Below are 16365 nucleotides of genomic sequence, written 5' to 3' on the forward strand. Positions count from 1 at the left end.
TAAAAAACATCCAGGGAACTCTATTCGCTAAAATTGTAGCGTTTCTGCAGTTGGAGGAAAATGTCAAGTGATTATACAACAGGAACAGTTGGTTTGGAATAAAAAATCGAAGAAGAAAGCTCAAAGTTCAAAAGGCGTAAACGAGGCACGTATATATTCAGCTGAATCTTGCAGGGATTACTCCTCTGGCAGCAGGACCGCCCGATTTCTGCAGGACACAATGACTGCAAATATCTTGTACACCGCTATTGCAGGTTTGGCAGTATTGCCATTATTGCTTTACCTTAAATACCCTTATATTTGGTACGATTTACGCTACGCAATTTCTGCAATTCAGGTGGGAATACGATTGAATAAATACAAGAACAAAAAACCGTTTTACAGCATTGTGGATTGTTTTCTGGACAAAGTAGCGAGACAGCCTCACAAGAAGTTTCTACTTTTCGAGGAAAGCTCGTACACTTACATCCAAGCCGACAAAGAAAGCAACAGAGTGGCCAGAGCTCTTTCTCAACATGCCAACCTGAAGGAGGGAGACACGGTGGCCCTCTTCCTGGGAAACCAGCCACTGTTTGTGTGGTTCTGGTTAGCACTGGCCAAACTTGGATGCACAGCTGCTTTACTGAACTACAACGTCAGATCCAAGTCTCTGCTGCACTGCTTCTCCTGCTGTGAAGCCAAGGCCCTGGTCGTTAGTGCTGGTGAGGTGTCTTGTGCATGTGTCCATGTAAAGTGTGTAAAATATGTAGGCTGTTCTCTTGTGAGTGTGTTCTTTGCATGCTGTTAGAGGTCGAAAGTTAATTCTTTAAACACTGACTCATAAAAACAACATTCTTGAGGCGCCTTATAAGATAAGAAGCGATTACGCATGGGATTTCAAGGTTGAAAAATCTTGTCTGTGCTCTCTGGTGGACATGTAATGGAGAAGCTTTCTAAATAACCTCAAGTGTAGTTTAGTATTTACAGTAGGCCCATGTACTGCAGCAGTTAACAATGATTTGTGCACTGTAACCCTTTAAACAAAACACATACAATCACAAAAGTAGGTGAGGCTCTGTGGGTCAGTTTCCAGATTTCTTTGGTGCTTCCAGTGTATGAGGGAGGAGGGGACCATAAATATTCTGGAGAAATTATTAATAATCATGATTTGTAAGTTTTTGTGTATTTCAAGATCAAGAATCTCATTGGAACACTAATGTAAACATCTCCAGATTAAGCTGAAATACTTTCAAAAGTTCTCAACAGGTTGGAAACATAGAAATATACAATTTAACATTCAACTCTGCACTAAAGTGGCAGTTTTTCCGACCGATAAAACATATGTAGGCCTACAACTTAAGTTTATATATTGCTGCAGCTTCTATGGCTGCCATTTTTACATTGCTGGTGGCCCCTCCCTTATGCCACATATCTTATATGATATATATATAAAATCGAAATCAATATTTGGGTTAATTGTAGAGTTGGTTGTTTTGCACAGTTGTTGCTTTGCATTAACTATAATAGGAAATATCCATTAAATATGTCACTTAGGGGTCTCAGTTTACTCAATGATAGCAAAGGGGTCCCTCAGGGAACAAGGTTGGGAACCACTGGTCTAGAGTAGTTGGGTTTGGTCTTAATTGGCTCCTTTCCCATGATTTTCCACATCTGTGTGAAACTTTGTTTTCCCATTTTTACCGTCACTCCCTAAAGCCTTCATTTGGCTCTGTTTTGTCTTTCTCAGACTTGCGAGGGGCTGTGGAGGAGGTGTTGCCCACCTTGAATCAGCAGGGTGTCCGTGTGTTTGTCCTCAGTGATCACTGTGATGTGGAGGGCATTGAAAGCCTCTCTGATAAGATTCAGAAAGCCTCGGATGAGTCTCTGTCACCTCAGCTGAGGGCCAATGTTAACATAAAGAGTCCTGCATTGTACATCTACACCTCAGGAACTACAGGTAATCCGACCTTCACCTCTAATCAGTGTTTATATTTTTAGTGTGGCCTTGAGTGTAAGAAGTACAATAAAAAATATGCTACTTCTGCCTTTTATCTCTTTTTAGGGCTTCCCAAGGCAGCTGTAATTAACCAGGAGAGGCTATGGATGGCAACTTTTCTCCAGTCTATTGCTGGCGTACGCTCAGACGACATTATCTACATATACTTGCCTCTTTACCACACTGCTGGCTTTATGATGGGACTTACTGGGGCCATAGAAAAAGGTGATTCGTGGCATCATAAAACTACTAAAGATCCTTTTCGGTCTACATTCTGAGTTTACTAAAGGTTAAACTAACAGATATATGACCTCAAATAACAGGCAGTTTGGCTCAGTTGACCGCTATTTGAAGTTCAAAGTCCTAAAGGCCACACATTTACAACACCAAATTAGTGCTCGGTGTGTGATAAAGTTGCTGAAATCTGTGCCTCTTCATTTGTAGGTATCACAGTTGTCTTGAGACAAAAATTTTCTGTTTCCCAGTTCTGGAACGACTGTAGAAAGCACAATGTTACTGTTATTCAGTACATTGGAGAAATTATGCGCTACCTCTGCAACGCACCAAAGGTAAAACTCGCTACAACATTATTACAGAAAATTTAAATACAATGTTGCCAGTTTACATTGTTTATTCATTAAATGACCCTGACCCTGTACTTAGACACACACAGCTTGTGCTAAAAAAAGAGATAAACCTCGTGTGGTATTTATTATCCCAGTCTCACCTATTCTTCCATGTCCTCTAGAGAGACAATGACAGAGATCATAAAGTCCGATTGGCTTTGGGGAACGGGATACGAGCCGACACCTGGGCTGATTTCCTGCAGCGCTTTGGGGACATTCGTATCTGCGAATGCTACGGAGCAACAGAAGGAAATGTTGGCTTTGTCAACTACGTCGGCAAAGTTGGAGCTATTGGCAAAGAGCATTTCCTCCACAAAGTAAGATGGGGCAATAAATGCTGTTTATTGGTCCGTTATGCAATTAAAGGTTACTGTAGGGTAACATTTAACACCATGGGATGAACTCGCAGGGTTGGCTGGACAGTTTATTCAAGTTTTGCAGGTGCATTTTTACAAAATGAATAGTAAACATACAGATAGAGTATGATTTTATACTTGCAAACTCTCACGTTATTTTCTCCTCAAACTATTTTTCAGATGGGATATGAGTATGCCCTCATAAGGTACGACACAGAGAAAGAGGAGCCAGTCAAAGACTCCAGAGGATTTTGTATTAAAGTGCCTAGAGGTGAGCAAGTCTCCTCCAAAAATGTGACCCACTCTTGGTCTTGTAGCTTTTACTAATACTAATAATTGCTGCATCCTCTCACCTACAGGAGAGACCGGTTTGTTGGTGGCAAAGATTGGAAAAAAAACACCTTTCACTGGCTACGCCAAGAACAAGCAGCAGACAGAGAAGAAGAAGCTGAGGGATGTTTTTGTGAAGGGAGACCTCTACTTTAACAGCGGTGACCTCCTAAAGATAGACAATGAGGGATTTATCTTCTTTCAAGACCGCATTGGAGACACTTTCAGGTCCGTGGAAGCTGAAATAATTGAGACAGGGAGCCCAGATCTGGAAACAGAGTTTTATCAACTGATTTTTGTACTTTACATTTGTACTGTACTGTAATTTAAGATGTAGGAAACATTACATTTGACTATATTCAAGATCATTAAAAGCCCTGAACTTGGAGAACATGATTTCAGATTTCAACAATTGCAGACACCCTGGTTATTCTGCTGTGATGGCTTTCAATATTTGGTGACATATTTTTTTCCCTGACTATGCTTGTATCTAAATTAAAACTAACAGCTCCCAGTACTAAATGAACACATGTATTGTCTTTAAATTCAGGTGGAAAGGAGAAAATGTGGCAACCACAGAGGTGGCTGATCATTTGCTCATGGTGGACTTCATTGAGGAGGCTAATGTCTATGGAGTGAAAGTGCCAGGTAATAATTCTAAATTAATAATTAGCAATGATTTTCATATTAAATGATTTTGATTGAGATACAGATTTGTGGAGTTTGCACTGATATCACCACGTGACGGTGCTCTGAAAGCTGATTCCTAAATGTATAAACATAATAACAGTATTAACTTCAACTTTATTTATTTATATAGCACCTTTTATACTGAATTGTAGCCCAAAGTGCTTCACAGAACAGAGTAAAAACAGAAATAGACAATGGAGCAGTTTCATGAAAAACTAGAAATTAAAAGAAAAGTAAAAACATAAAACTACAACAATGAAACAAATAAGAAAAGAACCTATAGGATAAAAAGCATAATTTAGGAACAGTTGCAGTAAAAGTAGATATGACCTGTACAGTAAATAAGAACCAGAGATAAAAGTAACAGGGAGTGATCAGGACATAAAAATTCAGCAGTGAATGGCCAGGCACCTTAGGTAAAAGCCAGGCTAAAGAGGTATGTCTTAAGTTGTTTTTAAAAAAATGTCTACAGAGGTGACTAGAGACTATTCAAGTTAAATATTCACATTGATATTTGTGAAACATGTGAAATATTTAAACATATGCATTGCCAACTTGTTCTAGTTGAAGTTGTAGAGAGCTGCTTCTTCTCTTACTTGTTTTAAATTGCAGCACACTCTTTGCAGTGACACCAATATATTACCACATCATAGCATTTTTTAATACACGAACCTCCTGAAATAACGCCTTTTTATTCTTTTTTTTTTTTGCTGTGCTTGGCTGATTAGGTCACGAGGGACGAATCGGAATGGCAGCACTGACACTAAAAGAAAAAATGGAGTTTGACGGCAAAGCATGTCACCAGCATGTCAAAAACTACCTCCCCAGCTATGCGAGACCACGCTTCATTCGCATACAGGTAAACAAAGTCCACTGACAACATTATAACATGTAAAAGAATGTTAGGAATTTGAAGGAAAATGTCTTTGTCGTTATATGACGATTTATTTTCCTCTGTCAGGATGCGCTGGTAGTAACAGGGACCTTTAAGCAAATGAAGGTGAAGCTTGCAGAGGAAGGCTTCAATCCTGTCGTTATCAAGGACCCTTTGTTCTACCTGGACGACAGTAAGGGCTACGTACCCATGACTGAGGAGATATTCAACTCTATCGTAGAGGGAAAAGTCAGGCTCTGAATGAATTTTATTATTGGACTGTCAGCATCAAATAGTACATTTGATTTTTAGGTTTTAGCTGATAAAAGATGTCAAATAATGATAAATAACTTGCACATTGATTGTTTATGTACAGCACATTCCATGAGCTACTCAAACTTTTGTGAGGAATATTGTATACTAAAATATATCAAGTGATATAATCTTGTTTGGAATACTTTTTAATAAAAACATATTAAAAACATGATTGTAAATCATTGGTACAGGTAGATACTGATCCTTTTGTACCAGAAGCTGACTGCGCACTGTTGTGGAAATGAAATAGAGACTTCTGCCGGCCGGCAAGTTTTTATTTTCTTTGCAAAGAAAAGGTCAGTTTAACACACGAGCGGTCAAAGATGGAGAAAAGACCCCGAATATTGGGACACCTAGACAATTATACCTGAGGGGCATTCCTTTCACATCCCATTGTCTGCTCAAGGAGACACCCCTTCAGGAAGTGTTTCCACACCCTTTTGTCTGTTGCAAGTATTGGCGCCGACCCCCCCGATGATGTGTTTTACACCTGAAGTATCCTGCAGGATCTTGTATTTAGGTGCAAAGTTGAGTCTAGGCATCTCAAATTACAAAGACAAAAGGAGCTGGTTTCTTATGTCAGTACGGGGGAGGTTGTGCATCTCTAGTGAATGACGCACAACATTGAAGTTACTATTACAGCACCAACACGGTACAGAAGTAAATTGCTTAATTATCAATACCTGTATTTATGTGTGTATGAACTACTGTACTACTGCTCTCTGGATCTTTACAGGAGTTTGGGTGCAGTGGAAGTTTCCTGTGTGGTTGGAGAGGGAGCTGTGTTGGCTACAGGAGTAGAAGACATACAGTTTGTTCTTCTGCAAGTTGAGGTTAAGTTTTTTTGAGCTGAAACCTTCAGAGGACAGCACACCTGGTGCCGGCTACACTGCACCAACTGGTTGCAGAAACTGGGCACGCTGTAGAACTTTGTCAGCTTTTTCAAGGCATGTTTACCCAGGAGATTTGACGGCTCGGTAATCTCAAACACAGCATCGGGTCCTGCTGTTTGTGGCGTTGGGAGAGCACCTGCAGCATAGCTAGACATCAACCCATTGTAATCGAAAGGCTCGCTGTTGCAGCTTAGAGAGCGCATTGGTCTCGTAGACAGATTCCAAGCCTTGTCAATCCACAGCTCCACCTCAGCCTTGTCCTGTCTGGTGGCAGCCTCCTCACTCTCCTTGGACCTGGTGTCTGAGATGGGGTCTCGGTTCCCTACAACCTCATCTTTCCCTGATTTTGGTTGGTCTGCATTATTCAGAGCTTGTGTCTCAGCCAGAAGTGTGGAAGTCGTTTTAGAGATGATGCTCCAGTCCCTAAGGATGTCATCTGCTGTAGTGAACTGTGAAGTCACCGTGAATCGGATGATGCGTTTGGTGCGAATGTCTGCAGGGATGAGGTACATTTTGCCTGACCGGGTCAGTCTCCTCAACAGCTCCTGGGTTAAAGCATTTCCTCCCTTGGAATAAGAAAATTACATAAACAAATTTAACACATTTGACAAACTCAGCAAGTAATGGAGACCACATAAGAATTGTTATCTAACCAACAAGTATTATTGTTTGTTAGATAACAATATCAACAACAGAACAAAGATAAAAGAGAAGATCAAACTACCTCAGTCAGTAATTCACCTTTGGACAGTTTATACATCTCAACAATGATTAGCCAGTGAAAGACACGTTGCTTAGTAGATCATTATTCTGAATGACTGTAATAAAAGATCCGGACAAATTTGTGTTACATACTTTCAGACAGAAGACCACCAGGCCAAGATGCCTCTCAACAGGAACCTCAAAATTTGGATCTCTCCTTATCTGAGACTCCAGGAGCTTTGCCATCTCAATCCCCTAAAAACAAATAAAATTGTGTTGATGATTGCAGAATTTTCCTGCAGTAAATCAGTGGAAAGTACATTCACTCAAGTACTGTCCTTAACCCATTAGTGTCCACAATGGAATTTTATAATTTTCTTTACAGCGCTTAAAGTACTAGCTGAGCTAAGCCGTCGAATCCATTGAAGTTTTAAAAATCAGTCAAAATATGAGGCGACAGCTTAACATACTTATTTTCATAAGTCATAACTCATAAGGAGTTTATTTTTGTGGGAGTTTTCCTGGAAATCACATCTAGAACAACCGGTTAGGTGCACTGTGTACTATACTGTTTCAATATAGAGTCATGAAAATCATAATCTGTTTTTCTTGGACCAGTTTTTTCATTGTGCAAACCAAAGAGGCATTTTATAATGAATTATAATGGGATAAAATTAGTAACCCCTTGTGTCAACTAACTATAGTACGATAATGAAATAGTTGTATCTTAAAAACTATAAAGAGGTATAAGGAGTTATGTCAAGCTTGGTTACCAGTGAATTCAGTACAGTTTCAATTTCAATAATACACATACACAATCTTTTGTGGTTTAAAAGAAAATCTAATTTGTCTGTCAATTAAGACATGATAAATATGCCAGTTCAAAACATTTCATTTTGTCACATGTAGCCACATGTCTTCACAATTTCCACAGCAAATTTTGTATTTTCACCTCTGACAGAAAAAACAAGAATCTGTGGGGCTTTCCCATAACACACTAAATACATTATTATTATTATACTATATAGGCCATAGGCTTCATTGATTGGACAATTTTGAGGAACTTTTATATCAGTACTTTAATTTCATGCTACTTTATACTTCTACTATACATTTATCTGACATTTGGAATTAATAATTAATTTGCAGATTAAGATTTTACAAGCAAAACATATGATCAGTTGATAAAATATATTACTGTGCTAAAGATTAAACTATCCAACAGTATATAAGCCATTCGACTGTAACATTACAATGCTTAAGTCTTAAAGTATCAGTAACACAATTCAAATATACATATACATATAATTGATATAATATATTGTATATAATAATATCTGCCAAACAACTACTTTTATCTAATACATAAATACATTTTACTGTTCATTTGTACTTTTACTTTATCTTGCATGTAGGACTTTGATATTTATTCCTAAAACAAATTGCATGAATGCCACTTACATGTCGGATATGAGCCTGGATGTTTTTCAATCCAAAGGAGCGCATCACAAACCAGAGTTTGAGAGAACGGAAACGTCGGCTGAGGGGAATCTGCCAGTGCTGAACAACAGAAAAAAAGCAGTGTTATTGCATGAAATGAAATATTTAATCTGATGAAGAATTGACAGTCATACCATGTAGTCTGTGGCTGCCTGTGAGTTTTCATGTCTGAGGTAAAGAGGATCGACAGTGAACGTCTGTTGGAGCTTATATTTATCCTTTACCCTGAAAAAACAAAGTATATTAACGATCCACAAGCATCCGTCCCATTAACTTTTAATTTATTGTTTTTTAATGTCAGACCTTCTTTCATGGATAATATTTCTTTCTATAGTGGCGAGAAAAGACTTTCATGTATTTGCTCACCAGAAAGCTGTGCAGTCAAAACTGACCATCAACCACTTGGCAGGGTTGAAGACAAAAGAGTGAGCATATTCAATGCCCTCCAGGGACCAGCGGAGCTCAGGACAGATGTAGGCTGAGCCAGCGTATGCTGCATCAACATGGAGCCACACTCCCTCTTCTGCACCTGTAAAACAAGCCGTGTGATTATCCTGATGCAATGCTCAATGGAACAACACAATGTTTATACTACACAGGCAGTGTTAAAGCAGACAGTTGCGGTAATAAATTTAAAGACGTACAGACTGGTCCCAGTTCAGATAGATTGTCGAAGGCACACACTCCTGTAGATCCCAAAGTTGCACACAGCTGAACAGGACAGATAAAATATAATATTAAAGTAATTTCAGTAGTTTAATTTAATTATTTTAAAGACACATATCTGTGCCTTGTCAATTTATTTCTAAATTTAACACTTCTTTTCCACACTGTACTTTTTAATCTGTTTGATCTTCAAGCAGCATTGATTAGCTTTCATTTCAACATGCTATGAAAGTGAACCTTTCAGCTATTTGCAGTACTCAGAAGTATTATCAGCTAAATATATTTAAAGCATCAAAAGTAAAAGTAGAGGTTCTGCAGTAAAATGTCCCCTGTGACCCATCCTCAGTGTCAAATACCTACCATGAAAGGGACCAGTCCCCTCATCCTGTCCTCTTGTATGGCTTGTTTCAAAGTGTCTCCTCTCAGGGACAACTGCTCATCAGTGGGCAGAAACCTGATCTTGACCAGAGAGACCATACCTGCCTTCTCAACTGAGGAATGAGCCTATAAAAGCATTCACATATGAAATAAGTTTTTTGGTTTGTTTCATCTGATTGATAGGAAGTTAAAAGAAGCAATAACACAGACCTGATCTGAAGCGTAAGCCACCAGTCTTGAATTTAGGACCGAGTCATCCACATCCTGGTCAACCTCAGCCCGCAGCTGCAATATTTTATCTTTCCTGGCTGCGAGCAGAGCAACTAGTGTGCTCTCACTGACGGTGCTCTAACAGAAGAGTCGGGTAGAAGAAAAAGATAATAAGTTCCCAATTACCACGGAGACGACTGTACTGTTTTGCCAGATCACGGTGTTGCAAACCTGTAGTACGCCTCCGCCTCTGCTGTCAGGATGGTAATGCAGGAAGAAGGAGGGCAGCCCCAGTGCTTTACACAACCAGTCCAACATATTCATTTCCAGTTCTGTACAAGCTGGACTGGAGGCCTGTCCAAAACCAGCATGGAAAATATAATATTTGCCAATTTTAGGTAATACAGTGGAGAAACAATGTGTGGGTTGTCCCCTTACCCAGGTAAATCCAATACAGTTGATGGCATCTGACAGCATGTCTCCAAGCATAGATGCCCATGAAGTCAGGGACGGGTAGTAGGCATGCATGTGAGGGCTCTGCCAGTGAACCACCTGGGGAAAAAGATGAGAAAATAATTGCTTCCTTGCACAGAGTTGACTGATATGATGATGGATGGCAGTACTTACTCCTGGCATAATGACTTTCTCAATGTCGTTGAAGATACTCTCCCAGTCCTCTGCCTCTGTAGGCGCAGCGTCAGGGAGAAGCTCCCTCATGTAACCTGGCTTCACATCTGGAATCACCCTCCTCTCCCTGATGGAGCACAGGTACTGGGTGATGTAATCCACCAGCTCCTTACCTGTAGTAACAGACACCTTAAAACCTTGACACAGACAAAAACGAGGCAATATAGCAGAACGCAGCTATAATTACCTCTGCGGTTGTATTCCTCAGCCTGCATTTTCTTTTTTGACACCAGAGCTCTTGAAGTTGATACGCTGTGTGTAACACGTGCCTGCGATGATGCTTTGTGTATTCAGTTTCAGAGATCACAGAAGTATTTATACGCAGCTGTGAAGGACACGCCCTGAATTGGTGACGCATTTGAACCACCAAACAAACACCCTTCACAAGATCTTTCCATCACTGAAATTGTTGAAAATATCACTCATTGACTCCACATTTGTAGAATATATTTACCCTCATCTGGTGGCAATGACGTATTCATTCACATCTCAGTGATTCTCTTCATAATGCTGCATTTACTTTAAAAAGCTGCTGGGTTAAAAAAAAATAACTTGCTGAACAAATGTGACAGAACGTGCGCTGGGTTTGTGCGGTTTTACCATTTAACCCAGAATACTGGGTTTTACCCACCCTGGTGGCATCTGCTATATTCAATGGAGTTGTCTGCTGAGGAGGGGAAAGAGGTCTGGCTCTCTCCTGGACTGCACCCTAGACTTCATAGGAGGAAGTGGGGGAGAGCAGGTGGGGGAGAGGAGGATGTTAGCAAAGTTGGCCTCCATCATGAACTCCTCTCACCTCCTGCATGAGACTGTGAAGGCCTTATCAGCTCCTTCAGCAACAGACTGCTACTCCTACCATGTAAGAAGGAGCTCTACCACAACAGGTCCTTCATTCCAACAGCTGTCAGACTCTTTAACACCAGCATGACTTCATGACTTTCTTCTATATATTCATTACTTGAGTGATTTTTTATCCAGTTTGCGTAGACGTATTGAAGTGAATTTCCCTGGTGTGCGATCATTGTGGGTTGACTGCATATGAAGATTTGTGTTCATCCTTTAGATAGAATCAGGCTAGCCGTTTCCCCCTGTTTCCAGTCTTTGTGCTAAGCTAAGCTAACCACCCACTGGCTCTAGTTATATATTTGCCATACTGTGTGGTACAAATATGTTGCAATGTTCTCATTTAATTTCAAAAGTTCCTTTTAATATGATCATGTTTTGGCCAGAATATTGAACTTTAATGTTATACTCCATATTCTATGTTTGTATATCTGCACTTTAAATCTCTAAAACAATGGTGTACTGTCATCTCGTAGACGTAATAATGTTCTCATAGTTGATACAATTAACATTCTCTGCTGTTTCATCTTGCCTGAATGCATTACAGAAGATGCCTGTTAGAGCAAAGCAATATTTGTATTGGATGATGACTCTTCACAAACAAATAGATAGGCTTGGGGACAATGAATGAACACACAGTAAAAGATAATAGGATGATGAGGGCAAAGCCATTTATGTCACAGCTTATCTCTGCCTTTTAAACTCTGACAAAAGCTTGAGCAGCACCTGGACTGTTCACACACATTGCATTGTGCTCAACATGTGTTAGCTCTCCTCTGGTTCTCTAGGGAAGCCAATGGTTGGACGCAAATCGAACCATAAATCAAACACATTAAGCAAGCAATGCTATAGCAGAGAGATTATGATGAAAAGCAATCACTGATTTCATTGATTCAAAGAAACTAATAAAGCAGCAGAGGGTGTTCATCTATCCTATTCATTAATATTAAAAACTGCCGATTTATTAATTTTTATTATTATTTTAAAAACCCTCATATTTTCTTCCCATTTACTACGCACCTTTTGTCTTCCCGGGTCAAATTGACCCGGTCTGTTTGACTCTTTATAAAGCATGAGGTATAAAATAATCACACAATTATGTGTTACACCTTTTAGTCAACTTGTTTCCAGCACATTACCACAAATTTTACATTCATGTTTGTAATGTATGGTATAATAGTCCTTAATTAAAAAGCAGGAATTATTAATTATTTTGACTATAGTTAGAATCAGAGGCACATATGTTGATGCAAAGTTTCTCACGGAGTCCCACAAGGTTCTGTACTAGGACCACTTCTATTCAGTTTATATATGCTTCCTCTAGGGAAGATTATTAGGAATCACTCCATTAACGATGTCCACTACATATATTATTACTGTCATTATTGCTACCATATCTCCATTACAGTTTATAGTTAGTTTATGATTTGCTGCCACTGTGCATCTGTGTCTCTCTATCTCTATCACAGGTCCCACTGCTACTGTAATCATTTTATCATTCATCGTAATTCATCGTCATTTTATCAGTCATTGTAATTGTACAATATGTTTGTGTTGATTTGTTCTGTACACGTGACATCTATTGCACGTCTGTCCGTCCTGGGAAAGGGATCCCTCCTCTGTGGCTCTTCCTGAGGTTTCTTCCACCTTTTTTCTCTGTTAAAGGTTTTTTTGTGGGCAAGTTTTTCCTCACTCGAACCGAGGGTCTAAGGACAAAGGGTGTCACTCCCTGTACAGATTGTAAAGCCCTCCGAGGTAAATGTACTTTGTGACTTTGAGCTATCACAAAAAAAATTTGATTTGCAACACTAAATGTGGCCGGGTCAAATTGATACGGGAAGACCACAGATGCTATAAATTTGCACTACCTGTTCCACTGACAAAAATAGTCATAGTTAATTTGACTTGCAAAGACCATAGTATGGAACCATCCATGTCATTTACAGGCAATTATATGCAAGAAAATTAAAGTTATGACATATTAACTTTTGAAAACAGGTCAAATTGACCCGAAGACAGCAGGGGCGTTAAATATTACTTTCAGGAAGTTTATTGGTCGATATAAAGTCAAATTATTATTATTATTAATTTTTTTTTATTAACTCGGCACACAGGTGATTCTTCAGACATGTCCAGCACCTTTAAAAATGTGTGTGTGTGTGTGTGTGTGTGTGTGTGCATGCTTGTTTCTACCTTTTTATTTATTTCTTGTACTTTAATTATTTTTCTGTCCAGCAACTGTAAGAGTTCTGGTTGTGCATTTTTAAGTCTACTTTTTCACCCGAAATTTCATAAAGTCATTTTCAGTGATTTTTAGCCTTTCACGTAGGTGCATTTCTTATACTCGATTGTACAGTAAAATGTTAAAAACATTTTCTTTTCTTTTTTTTTGCCTTAACTTATATTGTTTTTATTTTCCTGTCCAGTGGCTGTAAGAGTTTATGTGGTTGTCCATGCTTGCTTTAACTTTTCATCTAGAAAAAATTTAAAAATACATATTATACCCTCTGAGCTAACATTACCTCATTGTTCCATTAGTGAAGTCCACACCAGTTGCATAGTTTGAAGTCAAGTTTTCTACTAAACTCGTCACATTTTAAAAGAAGGGCAGGCTGTTTGTTCTCCACAAAGCATAATTTGAAAGGTTATTTCTTGTAGTTGAACTTAAACTCACACTGAGCAATAACTTTGGTCCAGTTGAAGTCAGCAGGCAATAACTAGAGTAATGTTAAGTGTGTGTGTGTGTGTGTGTGTGTGTGTGTGTGTGTGTGTGTGTGCGTGTGCGTGTGCGTGTGTGTGTGTGTGTCACAATACACAAGTGTTATGTGATATGGAGCAAAGCACACTGTGACTATTGTGCTCCTTGTGTGCCTTTAAGTCCGTGAGTCTGAACCTGATGAAAGCAGGTTTAATCATAATTGTGCAACTGAACCTCGAGCTCTGTTTTGTGACATCAAAGTCAAAGTGCTTCCTAATGGATCATATTCTGTCTGCTTTTATTCAAATAAGCTGAAAATATCAACATGACATGAGTCTGTTACAAAGAAAACCTCAAGTCAGGAACAATTCATAGAAACAGGATATGGCCACTTAGTTTGACATGCAAGATCAGAAAAGATACACTGACTAATGATGAGACTGTCTGTGCATCAGTGGTGGAAGAAATATTATTTTATTTTATTACTATTTAGTATTTTACTTACATAAGTAGCAATACCACAGTTAAGAAACACTCTGTTACGACTAAACGTTCCACAAAGCATCAAAATATGTTTAACGTACCAAAGGTAAACATACTCATCAAAGTATTAGAAACACCTCTCAATATAATGCAGTCCATTTTAACACTACTGCAAACTAAAACCTCAACAGTAAACATAATAGTTGAATTAATATCTCTGACTGTGTCAACAAAAGCTGAAACATTTTAAGCTTCAGCTTAAGTTCAGTTCAGTTCAGCGTTCAGTCCAGTCTACTTGGTTATTTCCATCACTGATTTAAGGTAGAATATTAATTCATGTGATGATGATGATGATGACTTTATAACTCTTCATTTCAACCTTGTTATTAGACAGTTGATTTCTGAACTAGACATTTATATGTGAGAGTGGACAGTGTTCTTTTATTTTAATTCCATGCAGCTTACCTTTGCAAAGCACAACTCCTTCTTCTGGATAATATTTAAACCCATTATGAAAACTTTATTGGTTATGTCATCACACAGTCAGACTGTTGCAGATTGTGAAACATTTATGATATATGGATTCATTTCAACGCTACTTAAGCCATAACTACATTGCCATTTATAGAGCTCATAACAGTTGTCTCAGTCTAACTATTTATCAGATGTGCTTTTAGCCTGTGAACCCTCAGATCTTCTGGAAGTGAACTTTTAATTATGTTCAATTATGTCCATAAAGTGAGAACAAAAACAGAACAGTGCATCTTACTTCTGTTTACTGTGGTGAAGACCTGAGGACAGCAGAGACTGTTCATATTTGTAAAAGCAAACCCAAGTCCTATCTTACTAAGAACATATTTGTCTATTTCTCTATTTACTTTTCCTTCATTTAGTCTATCAATGCATTTGTTTTTTACTTTGTCATTTAATGGGTATTTAATTTTATTACCGGGTATATTGTTGTTATTGTGGTTTGTTTTATTGTGTTTTATTTTATTATAAAGCACTTTGTAACTGTATTTGAAAGGTACTATATACGTTTTTTAGGCATCAGGTGCCTCATCGGTTTTAGAAGCTAATCATTCATACACATTCACACACCCATGGCACAGCCTTCAGGAGCAATTTTGGGTTTGGTATCTTGCCCGGGATCAAGGTTTTCAAGTTCTGCAAAGAGTTCTGCCAACTTGTATCTTCTTGTTCACCTAACTAGGATAATCCTGTGAGACTAATAAAGAAATTCTTGCTTGAATGTCATGTATTTCTACCTTCTTTAAACATAGATATTCTTGTTAAATAAACGTACAATTATTCCTTCAATGGCATATATTCCTAGATTCGCCAAACACTAATGTTCTTGTTGAGTAAACATACATTTTACCTTTAAGAATCAGGCAAAATTGATGTTGCTGTAACATTATTTGAAAAATGCTCAATAGATGGATAATTAATAAAACAGACTACAGCTGAATGTTATCTGAAATATGTATTCAGCTTGACAGTGTTAAGCACCTCAAATACAACATTTGTAAAAAGTCAAGTCAACTTTATTATCAATGCTGCCATATGTACAGGACATACAGAGATTGGAAATATTCGTATATAAATATTCTTATTCCTGGTGCAAACAGCAATAAACACGAAATATAATATATAAAGTATAAAATATAATATATACAATATATATACAAGCTAAAAGATATCTAAGAAAGACAGTGGCAAATCTAAAAGATATAAACAGTATAAATATGGCAAGTGTAGCAGTATAAATAAAAATTAACAGTATAAACAGAATTAACAGTTTAAATATGGCACTATAAAAAGCAGCGCCGGTCCTGGCCACATTTGCGCCCTGGGCGAACACCATAGCTAAGACCGGCCCTGATAAAAAGAATTAACAGTATAAACAGAATTAACAGTATAAACAGAATTAACAGATTAAATATGGCACTATAAAAAGAATTAACAGTACAAACATAATTAACAGTATAAACAGAATTAACAGTATAAACAGTGAGCTATATCAAAAATAGAGACGATGTCATATATTCAGGAGGTTGTCAGTCAACTCACTGATAAACAGGGAAAGCGTTGGTTCCTGTAAACTGTATATAGGTTGTGGAACAGGTGGTGCAAGGC

At 38.3% G+C, this 16365-nt stretch overlaps 2 protein-coding genes across 2 annotated transcripts; one reads left to right on the forward strand and one right to left on the reverse strand.

The window, feature by feature from the left end:
• The first annotated feature begins 220 nt into the window (after positions 1–220).
• LOC104919781 (very long-chain acyl-CoA synthetase) lies at positions 221–5254 on the forward strand. Its single transcript, XM_010731865.3, has 10 exons — positions 221–701; positions 1727–1936; positions 2042–2200; positions 2420–2544; positions 2724–2918; positions 3138–3228; positions 3317–3515; positions 3838–3935; positions 4706–4836; positions 4939–5254. The coding sequence occupies exons 1-10, from the start codon at positions 221–223 to the stop codon at positions 5110–5112; spliced, it is 1863 nt and encodes a 620-aa protein (XP_010730167.3). The 3' UTR covers positions 5113–5254.
• Positions 5255–5325: 71 nt separating this feature from the next.
• Positions 5326–10417, reverse strand: hdc (histidine decarboxylase). The gene is made up of 12 exons (XM_027281316.1): positions 10390–10417; positions 10143–10339; positions 9954–10067; positions 9747–9869; positions 9516–9653; positions 9288–9431; positions 8906–8972; positions 8628–8790; positions 8396–8486; positions 8223–8321; positions 6915–7016; positions 5326–6625 (listed from the first exon to the last, which is right to left on the reverse strand). Exons 1-12 carry the CDS (start codon positions 10415–10417, stop codon positions 5897–5899), a joined length of 1995 nt encoding a protein of 664 aa, XP_027137117.1. The 3' UTR covers positions 5326–5896.
• Between the last annotated feature and the right edge of the window lie 5948 nt (positions 10418–16365).

This window comes from Larimichthys crocea, chromosome VIII (genome assembly GCF_000972845.2).
Source record: "Larimichthys crocea isolate SSNF chromosome VIII, L_crocea_2.0, whole genome shotgun sequence".
Taxonomy (NCBI): Eukaryota; Metazoa; Chordata; class Actinopteri; family Sciaenidae; genus Larimichthys; species Larimichthys crocea.

Bases quoted from the DNA above. Each gene is read 5' to 3' on its own strand.
- LOC104919781 (XM_010731865.3), top strand. From the start codon at position 221: ATGACTGCAAATATCTTGTACACCGCTATTGCAGGTTTGGCAGTATTG. The intron at 2,545-2,723 runs GTAAAACTCGCT...CATGTCCTCTAG, and splicing joins ACCTCTGCAACGCACCAAAG to AGAGACAATGACAGAGATCA. The intron at 3,229-3,316 runs GTGAGCAAGTCT...TCTCACCTACAG, and splicing joins TTGTATTAAAGTGCCTAGAG to GAGAGACCGGTTTGTTGGTG.
- hdc (XM_027281316.1), bottom strand. From the start codon at position 10,417: ATGCAGGCTGAGGAATACAACCGCAGAG. The intron at 10,068-10,142 runs GTAAGTACTGCC...CTTTTTCCCCAG, and splicing joins AGAAAGTCATTATGCCAGGA to GTGGTTCACTGGCAGAGCCC. The intron at 8,322-8,395 runs GTATGACTGTCA...TCTGTTGTTCAG, and splicing joins AGGCAGCCACAGACTACATG to CACTGGCAGATTCCCCTCAG.